At 39.2% G+C, this 15,414-nt stretch overlaps 2 protein-coding genes and 1 pseudogene across 2 annotated transcripts; all 3 read left to right on the top strand.

The window, feature by feature from the left end:
* The first annotated feature begins 150 nt into the window (after positions 1–150).
* LOC133019916 (serine protease FAM111A-like) lies at positions 151–4,595 on the top strand (annotated as a pseudogene).
* Positions 4,596–4,822: 227 nt separating this feature from the next.
* On the top strand, positions 4,823–9,813 carry LOC133019917 (serine protease FAM111A-like). Its single transcript, XM_061086510.1, has 4 exons — positions 4,823–4,881; positions 6,424–6,499; positions 6,660–6,722; positions 7,144–9,813. The coding sequence occupies exons 2-4, from the start codon at positions 6,455–6,457 to the stop codon at positions 8,854–8,856; spliced, it is 1,821 nt and encodes a 606-aa protein (XP_060942493.1). The 5' UTR covers positions 4,823–4,881; positions 6,424–6,454; the 3' UTR covers positions 8,857–9,813.
* Positions 9,814–10,356: 543 nt separating this feature from the next.
* On the top strand, positions 10,357–14,349 carry crcp (calcitonin gene-related peptide-receptor component protein). Its single transcript, XM_061086512.1, has 6 exons — positions 10,357–10,451; positions 11,747–11,783; positions 11,895–11,993; positions 12,098–12,192; positions 12,669–12,726; positions 13,281–14,349. The coding sequence occupies exons 1-6, from the start codon at positions 10,444–10,446 to the stop codon at positions 13,416–13,418; spliced, it is 435 nt and encodes a 144-aa protein (XP_060942495.1). The 5' UTR covers positions 10,357–10,443; the 3' UTR covers positions 13,419–14,349.
* The last annotated feature ends 1,065 nt before the right edge of the window (positions 14,350–15,414 follow it).

The following is a 15,414-nucleotide window of genomic DNA, read 5'->3' as shown; positions in this document are numbered from 1 at the left end:
CCACCACGAGCCTGTTCCTAGTTTGTACTTTTCTGCAGTGACACAGATTGAACAGCAGGTGGAGATATTTTGATAACTCTGTTCTGTAGTTACTATGATCTGATGACAAGGTTTATGATAAGAGGAGGGATCTATTGAAAGTCTCATTCGCGGAAGTCGTTTGACACGGACACACCTCGGTGATTCAGCACAAAGAACCAGGAGAGACTGTAAGTAGCGGTTTTTTGATGAATTATTCAGATTTAAAAATACAGTTAAAGTACAGTTCAGCCTGCTTAGATCGGGGGGGGGGGGGGGGGGAGGTGGATTAATACATTTGGAGTGGGTACATTTCCACACAGTGGACTTAGAGTTGAGACTTTTTCCAGAATACGTCACAATAGGAAATTCAACCAAGTCTTGGTATAATGAGAATAATCATAACAATCTGACCCGGATCTAGAAGTGGGCCAGGGTGGGCAATGTCCAGCCAACTGGTCATCTTTATTCTGTCCCATTTGAATCTGCAAATCACGTTTATTTAATTCTCCTCAACATCATTTCCTGATTTCTGAATTGGTTGCTCTGTTTGAAAAAACTATTCTCTGATTAAAATTGATCTTTATTCAAATTATCTAATATCGATTGATAACAAGAACAGAGCGATCAACAGGTGGAAAAAGTGTCGTCCGTTCACTGCTTCCTTACTGGAAGTCATCGCCTGCATGTGTGGCTGTTTGGTGTTTGGTGGCGCAAGCGTAAACTAATTTAACATGAGTTTTGCAAACAAAATGTGAATCCCAGTTATCTATTCATTACTATCTACAACTCCCGTGTAGATCTGTGTTAATTTTTATTTAATCATTTTTTATAATTTCCTTTTACTAATTTACGATGGTAAGTATTTATTTAGATTTGATTCCAGTTTTGCTTTGTGGCAGAGTGAGAAGATGATTTGAAATATTCTAAGTTATTTGAAATAAATTATTCTTGTTTTCACTTCCTGTAGATAAGATCTGAATTCAGCTGGAAACCACGTGCTAAAAATGGAACCTGAGTCTGAACCAATGGACAAAAGTTTTGAGGTACGGATTGTTTCCTGTGTAATGAACAAATTCAAGTTGTTTCAAAAGTATATATATCCTGTTCAAGAATATTTTGATTACTTATTTACATAGTCAAAAGTCTTAATATATATAATTAAATATCATTAATAATAATTCTCTCTCTTATTTCAAGAATAAATCAGAAGACCTGAAAGAGGAAAAGAGTCCATCTGGTAAACCCCCTCTTAAAAAGGTTTGTCTTGTAAAATAAACAAATGTTTTCTTCTTCTGTAACATTTAAAGTTTGATTTAGTCTGTGTTGGTGCTCACTTCCATCTCACTTCAGCCATGTTTTGAGATGATCAGTCAATAGCTGTGTCTCAAGTCAGGGGGGTGTATCCACTACCTATTTGAAAAAACTGTATCGTCACTGATGCACAATGAGTCCTGGGAAGGAAGGATCCACCGGTGGAGCCATCATTCCTCAGGGATGGAAGGAAACATCTGTCGGCTGCATTTGAAGGAGACCTTGAAAATGAAGATGAAACTGGTCCTCAAATGCAGCCTCTGAAGGATGCAGCTCCTGAATTGAGACACAGTGGTCTTGCTTAAATCTGATGAAAATATTCTCCAGGGTTTTTCCTTAAATATGGATTATTTTTCATTCCTATAGGAAGAGAAGCCACATCCAACCCATTCTTTCAATTGGAAATCAATGGGCCTGACCACCACATTAGTTTCCTGCACCAGAGCCGGAACTGTTGAGGACTCACTGAAAAGGAACCCACAGTTTGAAGGAATAGCAAAAAAGAACAAAGGCAAAGAGCTTGTTCTTCTCAGGGATGGGAAAGCTATTTGTTCACACTTTCCATGCAGCTTAATTAAAGATGAGTGTTTAACTGTCAAGTTTATCAAAGCTGTAAACACAACAGAGGAAACAGCTGGTGGCTCTGCTCATGACAGAAGAAAGGGCTCATCTGAAGAAGTTGTGTTGTTTCATGTACGGATGACGGGGGGGGGTGGGTGTAAAACGCATCTTGAAGAACCCAGACCTAAAAAACGATGTTGACGAAATGACCATTTTCGCGTACAAAGAAGAAAAGATAGAGCAAGCTCTGAGAAGAGATGCTCGATTTCAGGATATTGTCTTCACAAAGACATGCGTGCTCTCTAGTCCTAACTTCGTTGTGGACATGTCCAATGTGGTGGATGACCTAGGTGGCAAAACGTACACAATCAAACAGGTCGGAAAGCGACCAAAAAGTCAGCCTAGCAGTTATGAAGATGATTCACAGTCAGCTAAGTCTCAGAGAACTGACACTAAAGAAAACCAGGATCCTTTAAAGAAGTCAGTGAAAGATAATACCAACACAAGTGGTCACACGGCAGCAAAACAAACCTCATTGCCTTCCTCAGAAGAAATGAGGAGTCACCTCTCTTCACAGTTTGAGAATTTCATGAATAGGAAGAAAACCGTTCCCTTTCTGGATGGGGATAAGACCATTCCTATTACGACAATCATGAGTGCAGAGTATGGAAAAAATGCTCAGACGTGCACAGAAGTGAAAACGATGAAGGAACTGATGGGTTTCAGTGATTCGATTTGTCAGGTTAGAATAAACGATAGGGCAGTAGGAAGTGGCTTTCTCCTATTTGACAGGTTTGCCAACACAAATGCCCATGTGGTCGAAGTGGTTTATAATGAGAGTGAAAAGGAGCTTAATGCCGAGGTCACTGTCCATTTCTCTTATGAGAGTCTAAAGCAGATGGAGAGAGAACAGGATTCGGTTGCAGAAGTAGAAGTAGAGGAGGTCGCTGGCTTTGAATACATCAAGGAGATGTATGACTGGGCTTTGTTAAAGCTCAAGGCTGGTGTGAGCTTGCCCACTGCTCTGTTAAATAAATGTGGATACGTTAACCAAAGCCATGGTGTTTGCATCATCGGGCACCCTGGTGGTGGAGTGAAAAGAATAGATCCATGCTTGAGTATTGCACCTGAAAACCGAAAACAGGTTGTGGAGAAGAGCCGCATCAAAAATCAAGGCAACACTGAATTGATCCAGGATGTGGAGAAGAGCTGCATCATATATCAAGAAAACACTAAATTGATTACTGGACGTTACTTTGAAGGTGTGGCATTATCTGTTATGCGTTGCAAACATTTTCGAACTTACAAAACTTGTTTTTATGAAGGGTCGTCTGGCTCTCCTGTCTTTGATCAGGACTGCAACGTTTTGGCAATGCATTCAGGAGGGTATCCGTACAGAGACGTAAAAACAGATACAATAAAGAGCGTGATCGAGTTTGGCTATTCTTTGTCTGACATCATTGAACGCATCATTATCCAGTTGGTGGAAAGAGAAAGGTTGGACGTGTTGAAGGCATTCCTCGCTTCTGATCGAACAAACATCAGAAAGACGATGAGCAATGTGAAGAAACTGGTTGAGAGCAGAAACCTCAAAGCATTCAAAGCTGTTGTACGCAGACCAGTGGCTGACGAGAATTTAAAGGGGTTGTTTGAATTCTTCTGTCAAGAAGAGGAACCTCTCCGAATGGACACTTGTTAAATGTACACAGACAAGTACAGAGCGAACTGCTGACAAAAGACAGTCAGTGAACAGAGAGCGAATCTGTTTTCATAGATCAGGACTCTCGTAAGGAAAGGCAGGGAGTTGTAGAGGGATCCAACTGATGCTGATTTATGATTATAAAGTAACAATAATCCCTTTTTGGATAAAGGGAGCTGTGATTTTTAACCTGATTGCAAATACTTGTTTTTGTTTATGTGAAACAAACATGTTTTTTTTTTACAAATCAACGATCATACTATGAGTTGCAAATATCCATCGTCATGTTTTTTAACCTTTTGTGTTTCAGATTTTCGATTTAACTATTTGTTTTTAAATGTAAAGCATTTTCAGTGCGTTTGCTGTATTTTGTCGTTCTATATCAAATGCGTTGGTTTCTGTTTTGGAAATGTCCATTGACCGGATAATTGGAAGGATCGTACCTGGTCCAAACTGGGGGATTCTTTTACTTAATTAGTCTGTAAGACAATGACAATGATGGACAGGTGGGGCTTCAATTATTTTCTTTCTTGTATGAGTTTTAGTCGTCATTTAATATGAAGGTATTTTCTTTAATCAGCTATATAAATGTATGAATGAAAGGTCAAAGATCAAAATCTGAGTTAAACAACATAATCTGACCTTTTCTGTCTCAAGTGATGTCTGTTGTTGAAACTACACTCGTCCACATCACTGCACACATCGTTTGTATAGATATTAATGTGTTTCGTGTTTTTAACTGGGATATAAATGTAATTATTTCTTTGTTGACTATCATAGTTATTATTTTTCTGCATGGTTATTTCTGTAGTTTCTAATTTTGTGATATTTTAACAATATTTTGTTTGAGGCTTTTAAAACTCAAAAAGTTGAGTGAAATGACCCGGACTGCGTTCCAATAGTTAACTTTACTTAGAGTTTTCTGCCTTTCCTGCACTATGTGTTATTATTTGTAATTTTTCTGTGTATTTTGTTTAGTCCTTGCTGAATAAAACTTCGAAGTGTATTGTTTCTTCATTTCCTGTTTTGTGTAATAGGAATAAATTCAACAATTAAAAATCTGTATCCAACACTGTCTCATCCACCACGAGCCTGTTCCTAGTTTGTGCTTTTCTGCAGTGACAGAGATTGAACAGCAGGTGGAGATATTTTGAGAGCTTTGTTCTTTAGTTATTATGATCTGGTAACAAGGCAAATAATGAGAGGCGGATCTGTTGAAGGTCTCATTCGCGGAAATCGTTTGACACGTACACACCTCGGTGATTCAGCACAAAGAACCAGGAGAGACTGTAAGTAGCTGTTTTCAATGAATTATACAGATTTAAAAATACAGTCAAAGTACAGTTCAGCCTGCTTAGATTGGGGGGGGGGGGGGGGGGATTAATACATTTGGAGTGGGAACATTTTTACACAGTTGATTTAGGGTTGAGAGTTTTTCCAGAATACGTCACAATAGGAAATTCAAGGAGGTCTTGGTATAATAAGAATAATCATAACAATCTGACCCGGATCTAGAAGTGGGCCAGGGTGGGCAATGTCCAGCCAACTGGTCATCTTTATTCTGTCCCATTTGAATCTGCAAATCACGTTTATTTAATTCTCCTCAACAGTATTGCCTGATTTCTGAATTGGTTGCTGGACAGAGGGCTGTGTTTGAAAAAAACTATTCTCTGATTAAAATTGATCTTTATTCTAATGAATTGATAACAAGAACAGAGCGATTACAACCAATCCCCGGGTGTAAAAATAAGTTTCGTTTTTGTGCTGACTTCAGAGGACAAGCCAAAGTTTCTGGGAGTTCACAGTGTTGTGCAATAGTGGATTAAACGTGATCCCATATATGGTGTGCCTTTCGGCATTCAATAAATTTGGTTATCGGTTACTGGTTATGGATAAAGCTAATTTATTGATTAAGTCTCACAAAAGTACTAACTAAAGTAAATTTGGAACTCTGATGAAAAATAAAATTAAAAACTATAAAGAAAATTACCTTATAGATAGTTAGCTAAGTTGAAGGATATAGAGTTCTTGTAAGTGTAGAGGTTTGCAAAATTCACTTATGCAACATTAATGAAAAAACATTTGTGAAAGAAAAACATTTATTATGAAGATAATAAAGTATAAAACACAAATTACTAACGGTGTACTTAATATATAAAGATGTGTATCTGAGTATGCGTTTTTGTGTCTGTGCATGTCAGCGTGCTTCCAAAATGGTGATTGGCCACTCCCAACAACATTTTGTTCATCTACTAAAGCAAACCAGGCTGTTTAACTTATTTTTTAACATGTTTTAAATGAATGACTCCTGCATCATTAAAAATAATCTTAAGTGTTGTGTTTAATTGCAGCGTCGTCCGTTCACTGGTTCTTTACTGGAACTCATCGCCTGCATGTGTGGCTGTTTGGTGTTTGGTGGCCCTACTGTAAAACTAATTTTGAACATGAGTTTGGCCAACAAGATGTGAATCACAGTTATTTACTTCATTACTATCTACATGATGGATTACGATCTGTGGATCGTGTATCAGAGATTGTAATGATGGATCCAGTATTGCGGATTCTGTATCGTGCTGGCATCTGTTAATGGTGGTGGACCACGACCGAGGGGGTAGCAGATGATGGATCCTTATTGGCGACAGTGGACAATGACTGTGGATTATGGTGGCCTCCGATCTTGATGGTGGATCATGATCTTGCTGGCGGCTGACCATAGACTATGATTGCAGCAGGACTGCTTGATATATAATATTTTTCCTCTGATACTTGACCATTACTAACAATAATCCATCAATTCATTGACCTTCAGTTATCCTTCAAATATCCTACAGTTATCCTCCTAATTCAGCTGGAAACCACGTCATGAAAATGGAAGCTAAGTCGGAACCACTGGACAAAAGTTTTGAGGTATTGATTGTGTCTGTGTAATGAAAAGTACAACAAATTCAAGTTGTTTCAAAAGTATATATCCTGAGAATATTTTGATAACTGATTTACATAGTCAAAAGTCTTAATGGGGGTTTCATCATATAATATCATGAATAATAATTATCTCTCTTATCTCAAGAATAAATCAGAAGACCTGAAAGAGGAAAAGAGTCCATCTGGTCAACCAACTCTTGTTAAAAAGGTTTGTCTTGTAAAATACACAAATGTTTTCTTCTCCTGAAACATTTAACGTTTGTTCAGTCTGTGTTGGTGCTCACTTCCATCTCACTTCGGCCATGTTTTGAGGTGATCAGTCAATAGCTGTGTCTCAAGTCAGGGGGGTTTATCCATTACCTCTTTGAAAAAACAGTATCCTCACTGACACACAATGAGTCCTGGGATAGGAAGGATCCACCCAGTGGAGCCTTCATTCTTAAGGGATGGAAGGAAACATCTGTCGGCTGCATTTGAAGGAGACCTTGAAAATGAAGATGAAACTGGTCCTCAAATGCAGCCTCTGAAGGATGCAGCTCCTGAATTTAGACACAGTGGTCTTGCTTAAATCTGATGAAAATATTCTCCAGGGTTTTTCCTTAAATATGGATTATTTTTCATTCCTATAGGAAGAGAAGCCACATCCAACCCATTCTTTCAATTGGAAATCAGTGGGCCTGACCACCATATTAGTTTCCTGCAACAGAGCCGGAACTGTGGAGGACTCACTGAAAAGGAACCCACATTTTAGGGGAATAGCAAAAAAGAACAAAGGCAGAGAGCTTGTTCTTCTCAGGAATGGGAAAGCTATTTGTTCCAACTTTCCATGCAGCTTAATTAAAGATGAGTGTTTAACTGTCAAGTTTATCAAAGCTGTAAACACACCAGGGAGAAAAGCTAGTGGCTCTGCTCATGACAGAAGAAATGATGAGGTTGTGTTGTTTCATGTACGGGTAATGGGGGGGGAGGGTGTAAAACGCATCTTGAAGAACCCAGACCTAAAAAACGACATCGGTGTTGACGAAATGACCATTTTCGCGTACAAAGGGGAAAAGGTAAAGCAAGCTCTGGGAAGAGATGATCGATTTCATGATATTGTTTTCAAAAAGAAGTGCGTGCTCTCTACTGATGACTTCATCGTGAACATGTCCAATCTGGTGGATGACGTAGGTGGCAAAACTTACACAATCAAACAGGTCAGAAATCTACCAGAGAGTCTGCCTAGCAGTCTTGAAGAGGACTTTTTACAGTCAGCTGAGTCTCAGAGAACTGAAGCTGAAGAAAACCAGGATCCTTCAGAGCAGTCAGTGAATAATAATACCGACACAAGTGGTTACATGGCAGCAGAACAAACCCCACTGCCTTCCTCAGAAGAAAAGAGGATTCACCTCTCTTCACAGTTTGAGAAATTCATGAATGGGAAGAAAATGGTTCCCTTTCAGGGTCGGAAAAAGATCCGTCCTATGACTGAAATCTTGCGTGTCGAGTATGGAAAAAATGCTCAGACGTGCACAGACGTGAAAACGATGAAGGAACTGATGGGTTTCAGTGATTCGGTTTGTCAAGTTAGAATAAACGATGGGTCAAAGGGGAGTGGCTTTCTCCTATTTGACAGGTTTGTCCTCACAAATGCTCATGTGGTCAAAGAGGCCTATAACGAGAGTTTAAAAAAGCTTAATAAAAAGGTCATTGTTCATTTCTCTTATGAGAGTCTAAATCCGACGGAGAGAGAACAGGATGCGGTTGCAGAAGTAGAAGTAGAGGAGGTCGCTGGCTTTGAATACACTAAGGACGTGTATGACTGGGCTTTGTTAAAGCTCAGGGCTAGTGTGAAGTTGCCTACTGCTCTGTTAAATAAATGTGGAGACGTTAACCAAAGCGATGGTGTTTGCATCATCGGGCACCCTGGTGGTGGAGTGAAAAAAATAGATCCATGCTTGTGTATTGCACTTGAAAACCGAAAACAGGTTGTGGAGAAGAGCTGGATCAAAAATCAAGGCAACACTAAATTGATTACTGGACGTTTCTTTGAAGATGCGGCAGATTCTGTTATGAATCAAAACAATGTTCTAACTTACCAAACTTCTTTTTATGAAGGCTCGTCTGGCTCTCCTGTCTTTGATAAGGACTGCAATGTTTTGGCAATGCATTCAGGAGGGTATAAGTACATAGACATAAAAACAGATCAAATAAAGAGTGTGATCGAGTTTGGCTATCCTTTGTCTGACATCATTAAACGCATAAAAATCCAGTTGGTGGAAAGAAAAGTGGCTGACGAGACTTTCAAGGAGTTCTTTGAATTCTGTGAAAAAGAGGAACCTGTCCCAATGGACATTTGTTAAATGTTCACAGACAAGTACAGAGCGAACTGCTGACAAAAGACAGTCAGTGAACAGAGAGCGAATCTGTTTTCATAGATCAGGACTCTCGTAAGGAAAGGCAGGGAGTTGTAGAGTGATCCACTGATGCTGCTTTATAATAAAGTAACAATAATCACTTTTTGGATAAAGGGAGCTGTGATTTTTAACCTGATTGCAAATACTTGAGGTTGCATTTTGTTCATGTGAAAAACAAACATGTTTTTTTTTAAACTCAACTATCATAGTATGAGCTACTTATATCCATCGTCATGTTTTTTAACCCTGTGTCTTTCAGATTTTAGATTTAACCATTTGTTTTTAAATGTAAAGCATTTTGTGTGCGTTTGCTGTATTTTGTTGTCCTATATCAAATGCGTTAGTTTCTGTTTTGGAAATGTCCATTGACCGGATAATTGGAAGGATGGTACCTGGTGCAAACTGGGGGATTCTTTTACTTATCTACTCTGTAAGAAAATGACAATGATGGACGGGTGGGGCTTCAATTATTTTCTTTCTTGTATGAATTTTAGTCATCATTTAAAATTAAGGTATTTTCTTTAATTAGCTTTATAAATGTATGAATGAAAGGTCAAAGATCAAAATCTGAGTTAAACAACATAATCTGACCTTTTCTGTCTCAACTGATGTCTGTTATTTAAACATCACTTGTCCACATCACTGCACACATCTTTTGTATAGATATTAATGTGTTTCGTGTTTTTAACTGGGATATAAATGTAATTTTTCTTTGCTGACTAACAGAGTTATTATTTTCTACATGTTTTTTTGTATTTTCACATTTTTTGATATTCTCACAAAATTTCGGTTGAGGCTTTTAAACCTGCCCATTGGGGGTTCTGCCTCTCCTGCACTGTGTAGTATTTGTTTAGATTTTTCTAAGTATTCTTTGAATCTTTGCTGAATAAAACATAAAATATCTCGGTGAATTGTTTCTTCAGTTCCTGTTGTGTGTAATAAAGTTAAAGATTCAACAATTTTAAGCTTTGTTCTTTAGTTGTTGTGATCTGAATCCACAACGAGGTTTTCTCACATGTCCACATCTTAGAATAAAGAAGGAGAAGAAAGTAGTATTAAAGAAAATACTTAAGTATTGAAGTGTACAAAGATACTTAACACACCAAATATGGCATTTAACAGTGAACACATTGAGGATCATAATGTATAGAAGAGAATATTTACACACACTTTATGAATTAAACAGAAGTTCAACTGAGTTTTAAGTAATCTGCATTTTTTCTAAAAATCCATCTGCAAAGATATTAATTACATAAATGTTCTCAAAAGCAAACAAATTTAAATTACATCGTGTTTTTTCCAGCAGAGAGATAAAGGTCTTAAAATTCCTCTCGAAGGGATTAATGTCTTGAAAACGTTTTAAAGGAGCAGAAAATACTGTGGTACACGAAGAAGAGGAAGCGGAAGAAGAAGAAGAGGAAGAGAAAGAAGAAGAGGAAGAAGACAGATGGTGCCGGCGGAACGTTTGACGCTGTCGACATTTTCTACACGGACGCTATTGTACAAGGAACCAGAAACCACGGCGCTGGCAAAATGGAAGTGTAAGATTTGTATCTATTGATTTGTACTCGACATGCACGATGACTGCATGTATGTTCGGCTGTGTGTTTGTTTATTACTCAAGCTTTACTCAAACGGTGCAGGTTGAAGGGAACACAGCTTCAGTTTGTGGGGAAACGAGAGTTTAATGTCACATCCGCTGTTAGAGTCATGTTCAGGTTTATTTCCTTAGAAGTAAATACAAGATAAGAAGAAGAAGAATAAGAAAACTATTGGAATAATTCTGTTGTTTCCTGTTTGTGTATTTGTGCTCAGACAAATTATGAATAAACAACGAACTCTTCTTTAGATACACAATTTGCACCAGGGCTGGAGGATAAGGTCAAGAATTATATCCAGATACATATTTTCATTCATCAGTCAATAATTGTCATAAGGTCAAATTATTATTATTTTATTTAAGTTGAAAGACTGAAGTGTGGCTCCTGGTTGATGGTTGGGCTTTTGAACTCTTCTGTTAAGAATATTTAAAATATTTTACAAATCTGAGATACATCTGATGTGTTATACCTCCTCCCTGTGCATAATACTTAATCACTACATGGATATATATGTATTGGACTTTTATTATATTGCTTTTGATGTAAATTATATTGTTTTGTTACCCGGCCCCAATGGAAGCTATTATTTAACAATGCTGGCTGGCATCTTCAATTAATGGCTTTTTAAAATCGGTAGGAATCCATTTGTCATCGACAGAAAATTAATTTATTATTAAAACAGTGTTTTCTGTGTCAGTGTTCTGGTAAATATTGTGTGTCTAGATTCTAATGAGTGTTTGTGCTTTCGGGGGAAATGTTAAAAGCGTTTTACCATTCTGTTGATCAACCTGTCTGACCAACATGGACCTAACAGCTAAAGGGCCAAAGAGATCATATTACTGAAGAAATTATTATTATTATTAAAATAATATTCATGAAAAGTGACCATGACACTAACCTGTGTCCACATCACTTTCTATTAGTCTACCTCCTATCAAGACTTTTCTTTTTTTATTACGTCTTATGCAGTCTATATAATCCAGACTCGGGGTCCACCATTTATCTTTGAGAGCGTTCAGCCACATCTCATGGTTTTGTTTCAGCAGCCACAGGCTGCTCAGGTGTCCACATGGGACCAAAGTAACAACTGAGCTAATGCTGCTCACTGAACGAGGACTGAGTGATGTGGTTAAAAGCTCCAAAGTCCAGGATGTTGATATCTGAGATTACGTAATTTGTTGTTATTTTAAGGTCACCCATTAACTTTTCTGCTCATACATTTGTCTTCTTTTCAGGAAAAACGCCAACGCTGCCATGCTCAGTAACTACGAGGTGAGTTCATGTGTTGTGTTCTGTCTCGTTGTGTCGTTTTGCACTGTCCAGTCACAAGATGAAAATACTTGTGTGTCACTTCAGCTTTTGGTCTGTATGTGTGTTTCTCAGGTGTTCAAACTCCTGACAGACCTGAAGGAACAAAGGAAGGAGAGTGGGAAGAGCAAGAACAGCTCTGGGCAGCAGAACTTGAACACCATCATGTATGAGGTCGGCTAACGTCCTCTCCTTTGCTTCCCTGACCTCATCCCGCTCGGTGTCCCTGTCGTGTCACATTTACACTTTAAAAAGTTTCCTTTGCTTTTTCCACACAGACGCTCAAGCACCTGTCGAATACGCCTTGCAGCAGACAGAGCCCAGAGGTGGTGCAAGAGTTCCTCACCACCATGATGCCTCATAAACTCACCAAGTCAGTAAGATCTCTCTGATACCTAAAGGTTCAGTGTCTAGAATTAAGTGACATCTAGTGGTTAAGCCACATATTGCAGCTGAACACCCCTCACCTCACCCTCCCAAGCATGAGAGAACTTGTGGTAGCTTCAGTTGTCATAAAAACTCAAAAGGTGTTTAGTTTGTCCAGTCTGGGCTACTGTAAAACACATTGTGGCCTCTGTAGAGAGGACCCTCTCCTGATGTAAATATAAAGTATTTAAATATAAATCTAGGGTAAAGAAAACAACAATTCTTACATTTTAGATGAAACACACCTGGAAAACATCACTAGGATTATTTTATATTCAATTTCTGCCAATAGATCCCTTTCATATAAATCTTACACACAGAACCTTTTAAGATACATAACATACGTTAGATATACAGCAATTTGATATGTGTGTCTGTATACCACATACACTCTGATGATATTGTTTCCCTCTTTGTCTTCAGGGCTGAGAAACTGCAGCTGCTGAACCACCGGCCGCAGACAGCAGTGGAAATTCAGCTGGTGAGTGTTTTTCTTTGCTGTCATCAATTACTAGTGGTAATTCTCGACATGTTTATCACTTCAAGTGTCCACTTTCAAAAATCATTTGCAAGAGAATTATTGTAAAAATATAAATTATCCATTTGAATGATTCTTTAGCGATGCACAATTTGCAATAGCAGACTCTGATAAATATGGAAAAACTAGCGAGAGCAGGATACACTTTGAAAGTACGTCACTGTTACATACGCCTGCAAAACACATTGACGCACATCACTTTACAACTGCTTGAAGCCGACTTGTCCGTGACTCACTCACTAACTTCAGTCTCTGCATCAACGGTGAGTGTCTCTCCTGCTTGTGAAGAGTCCGGTCATGCATGGTGAGCGCACAGGCAAGGTGCACACAGCAAATCATATGATCCCACAGACACTAGCTCTTTTCCTTTGTTTCCTATCAGACGTCTTTAATCATTGATGGCTATGGGGACGTGAATAGCATTTAGAACAAATAAGACAATAAACATTTCAGAAACAATGTAATGATCCAACCTTTAATTTTCTGTTTCTGTGCAGATGGTAGAGGAGAGTGAAGAGCGTTTGTCAGAGGAGCAGATCGAGGAGCTCATCCAGACGGTCGCAGACATTCTACCTGGTGACCCTGAACAGCTGAATGCTGCACCAGCAGAAGCAGCGATGGATGAACAGTCATGACGCTGTGAAAGGCCAGGATTGACCCACAGGTGAAGAATGGGACTGGTTGCTTTATTTTTGCATCACTGCTTGAACTGAAGAACGTCCTGACAGAGTGGATGCAGAGTGGCTGCCTGGCCGTGGCTCACAGTACATGGTTATCACTAAAATGCCTCATTGAATGATTCAAATGAAGGTGAAAATACGCACATTGTCGTCATTTACTCAGTGTTGTGTACATACAGCTGGACTCTGAACCCACGTGTGCACACTTTCATGGGTACAGGTTTTTGAACAGTGACTTTTTTTGCTCCTGACTCGTCTGATTTTTATTTCACAGCAGATAATATTTTGGCAGAGACAGTCTGCTATTAAAGGGCCCATATTGTGTCAAATACATTTTCTGGGCTTTTACTATCCGTAATGACTTGAAGGGGACAGTAGGTGGCGTCACAGTATGAAAACAGGAACTTTTTCACTCAGTCCAGGTGAAGAAATAGGTTATCGAAACATCTCATTTCGTACTTCCTCCCCCGTATGATGTCATTCGGGGTCGCACTCGTCTCTCAGCCCGACCCAGCCAGTACCAGTCCAGCCTCGGAACCCACCAAACCTGATCCCAGTCAGCACCACCACCCCTCCACACAGAAAGCCACACCAAGCAGTAGAAACTGAAGAAACACTGCAGCGTGGAGGGATACAAGGAAGAGAATGTGTCCGTGCACGTTCCTCCTCAGAGCGTTACTGTTTGAGACCAGCGGTTACGCTTTAAATCCCTGAAAGGTGCAAAATATGGGCCCTTTAAGTGTTTTTTATTCTTTGTTGCTTTATGATTTCAAAATCTGTAATCTATCACAATATGTCAGTCATGAAATTAAACCTGCATATGTCTTATTACAGTGGCTATGTAATAACAAGTAAACACCTGGGACCGAGAGGTGATGGGTTGAAACGTTGTCCTCTTCTTTTTAAACTTTAAAAAGCTGACCTTTTCCCTCTGTAACATAATGAAACCTAACAGGTGTAAATGAAAGAAAGCGCATTCACACCAATTTCAGATGAGTTTTGTGAATGTTGATGTGCTAAAGACCAAATGAAAAGTTTCAGGTTGTCATGTAGTGCAGCTGACCCTAACCAAACTTTGCAGTGTATCTTCTCTCTGCGATACAGTAAGTCAGTGAAGGTAGAAAGCACCAGTGGGATACAATATAAAAAACATGTTGGTCATTCTATTTGCTGTTTATGAGTGGTAGTCACACTATTGTAGTAATTTACTTCATACGCATTATTACTGTAGCCACTCAGAGATTACGCAGTATATAATACAGGCTGATACACAAACCCACAATCAGCTTGTGTTTTCTCTGCTGGGATGGTGTGAAGTAGCAGAAGAAGGATGTGTTGGTTAGACTTGTTTACCTGACTTGTGTTTCCTGTTAACGTGTTACATTCATTTCCTTTTCTTGCCTAACACCTTGTAGGGGGAAGATAGATGAGGTAAAGTGAAAGATGTGGACAGTAATTTTGCACCATCATATCTAATACCCCATAGGGACCCTCCCCAGCCATCAGTTAAACTTACATGCATAAACAAAACCAAGTATTCATGCATAAATTGTACATAAATATTAAAGATGACACAATTAGCTTCCTGATACAGTCCTCAATCTAACTTGAGGACTTCAGAGATAGGAGGGTGACCATCCCAGCAGTCCTTGAGAGCTACGCTGGACAGGAGCCATTTTGAGTAAAAGACACATGCCTGCCTGCTTGGAGTCTCTCAAATGGTATTTAAAGGTGAGACTGGTCAGAATGGAGGGAAGGAGGAGCACAGCCATAATTCAGAGAGGTCTTTGAAGAAAGTCTGCTCCAGACATGCACGTGACCGCGGACTGGGATCATGTCTGTTCACCTACAATGACCCTGAAGGCAACGCTGGTTAGAGACAAGTCCCTGCCGGTCCTGGAGTGGTTCAGGCAAAGCCCAGGTTTAAGCCCCATAGGACTGAATGTGAAAT

This window comes from Limanda limanda, chromosome 14 (assembly GCF_963576545.1).
Source record: "Limanda limanda chromosome 14, fLimLim1.1, whole genome shotgun sequence".
In the NCBI taxonomy this organism is placed as follows: Eukaryota; Metazoa; Chordata; class Actinopteri; order Pleuronectiformes; family Pleuronectidae; genus Limanda; species Limanda limanda.
Note: the sequence above shows the minus strand (reverse complement) of the source record. Positions and strands in the feature narration are given on the sequence as shown.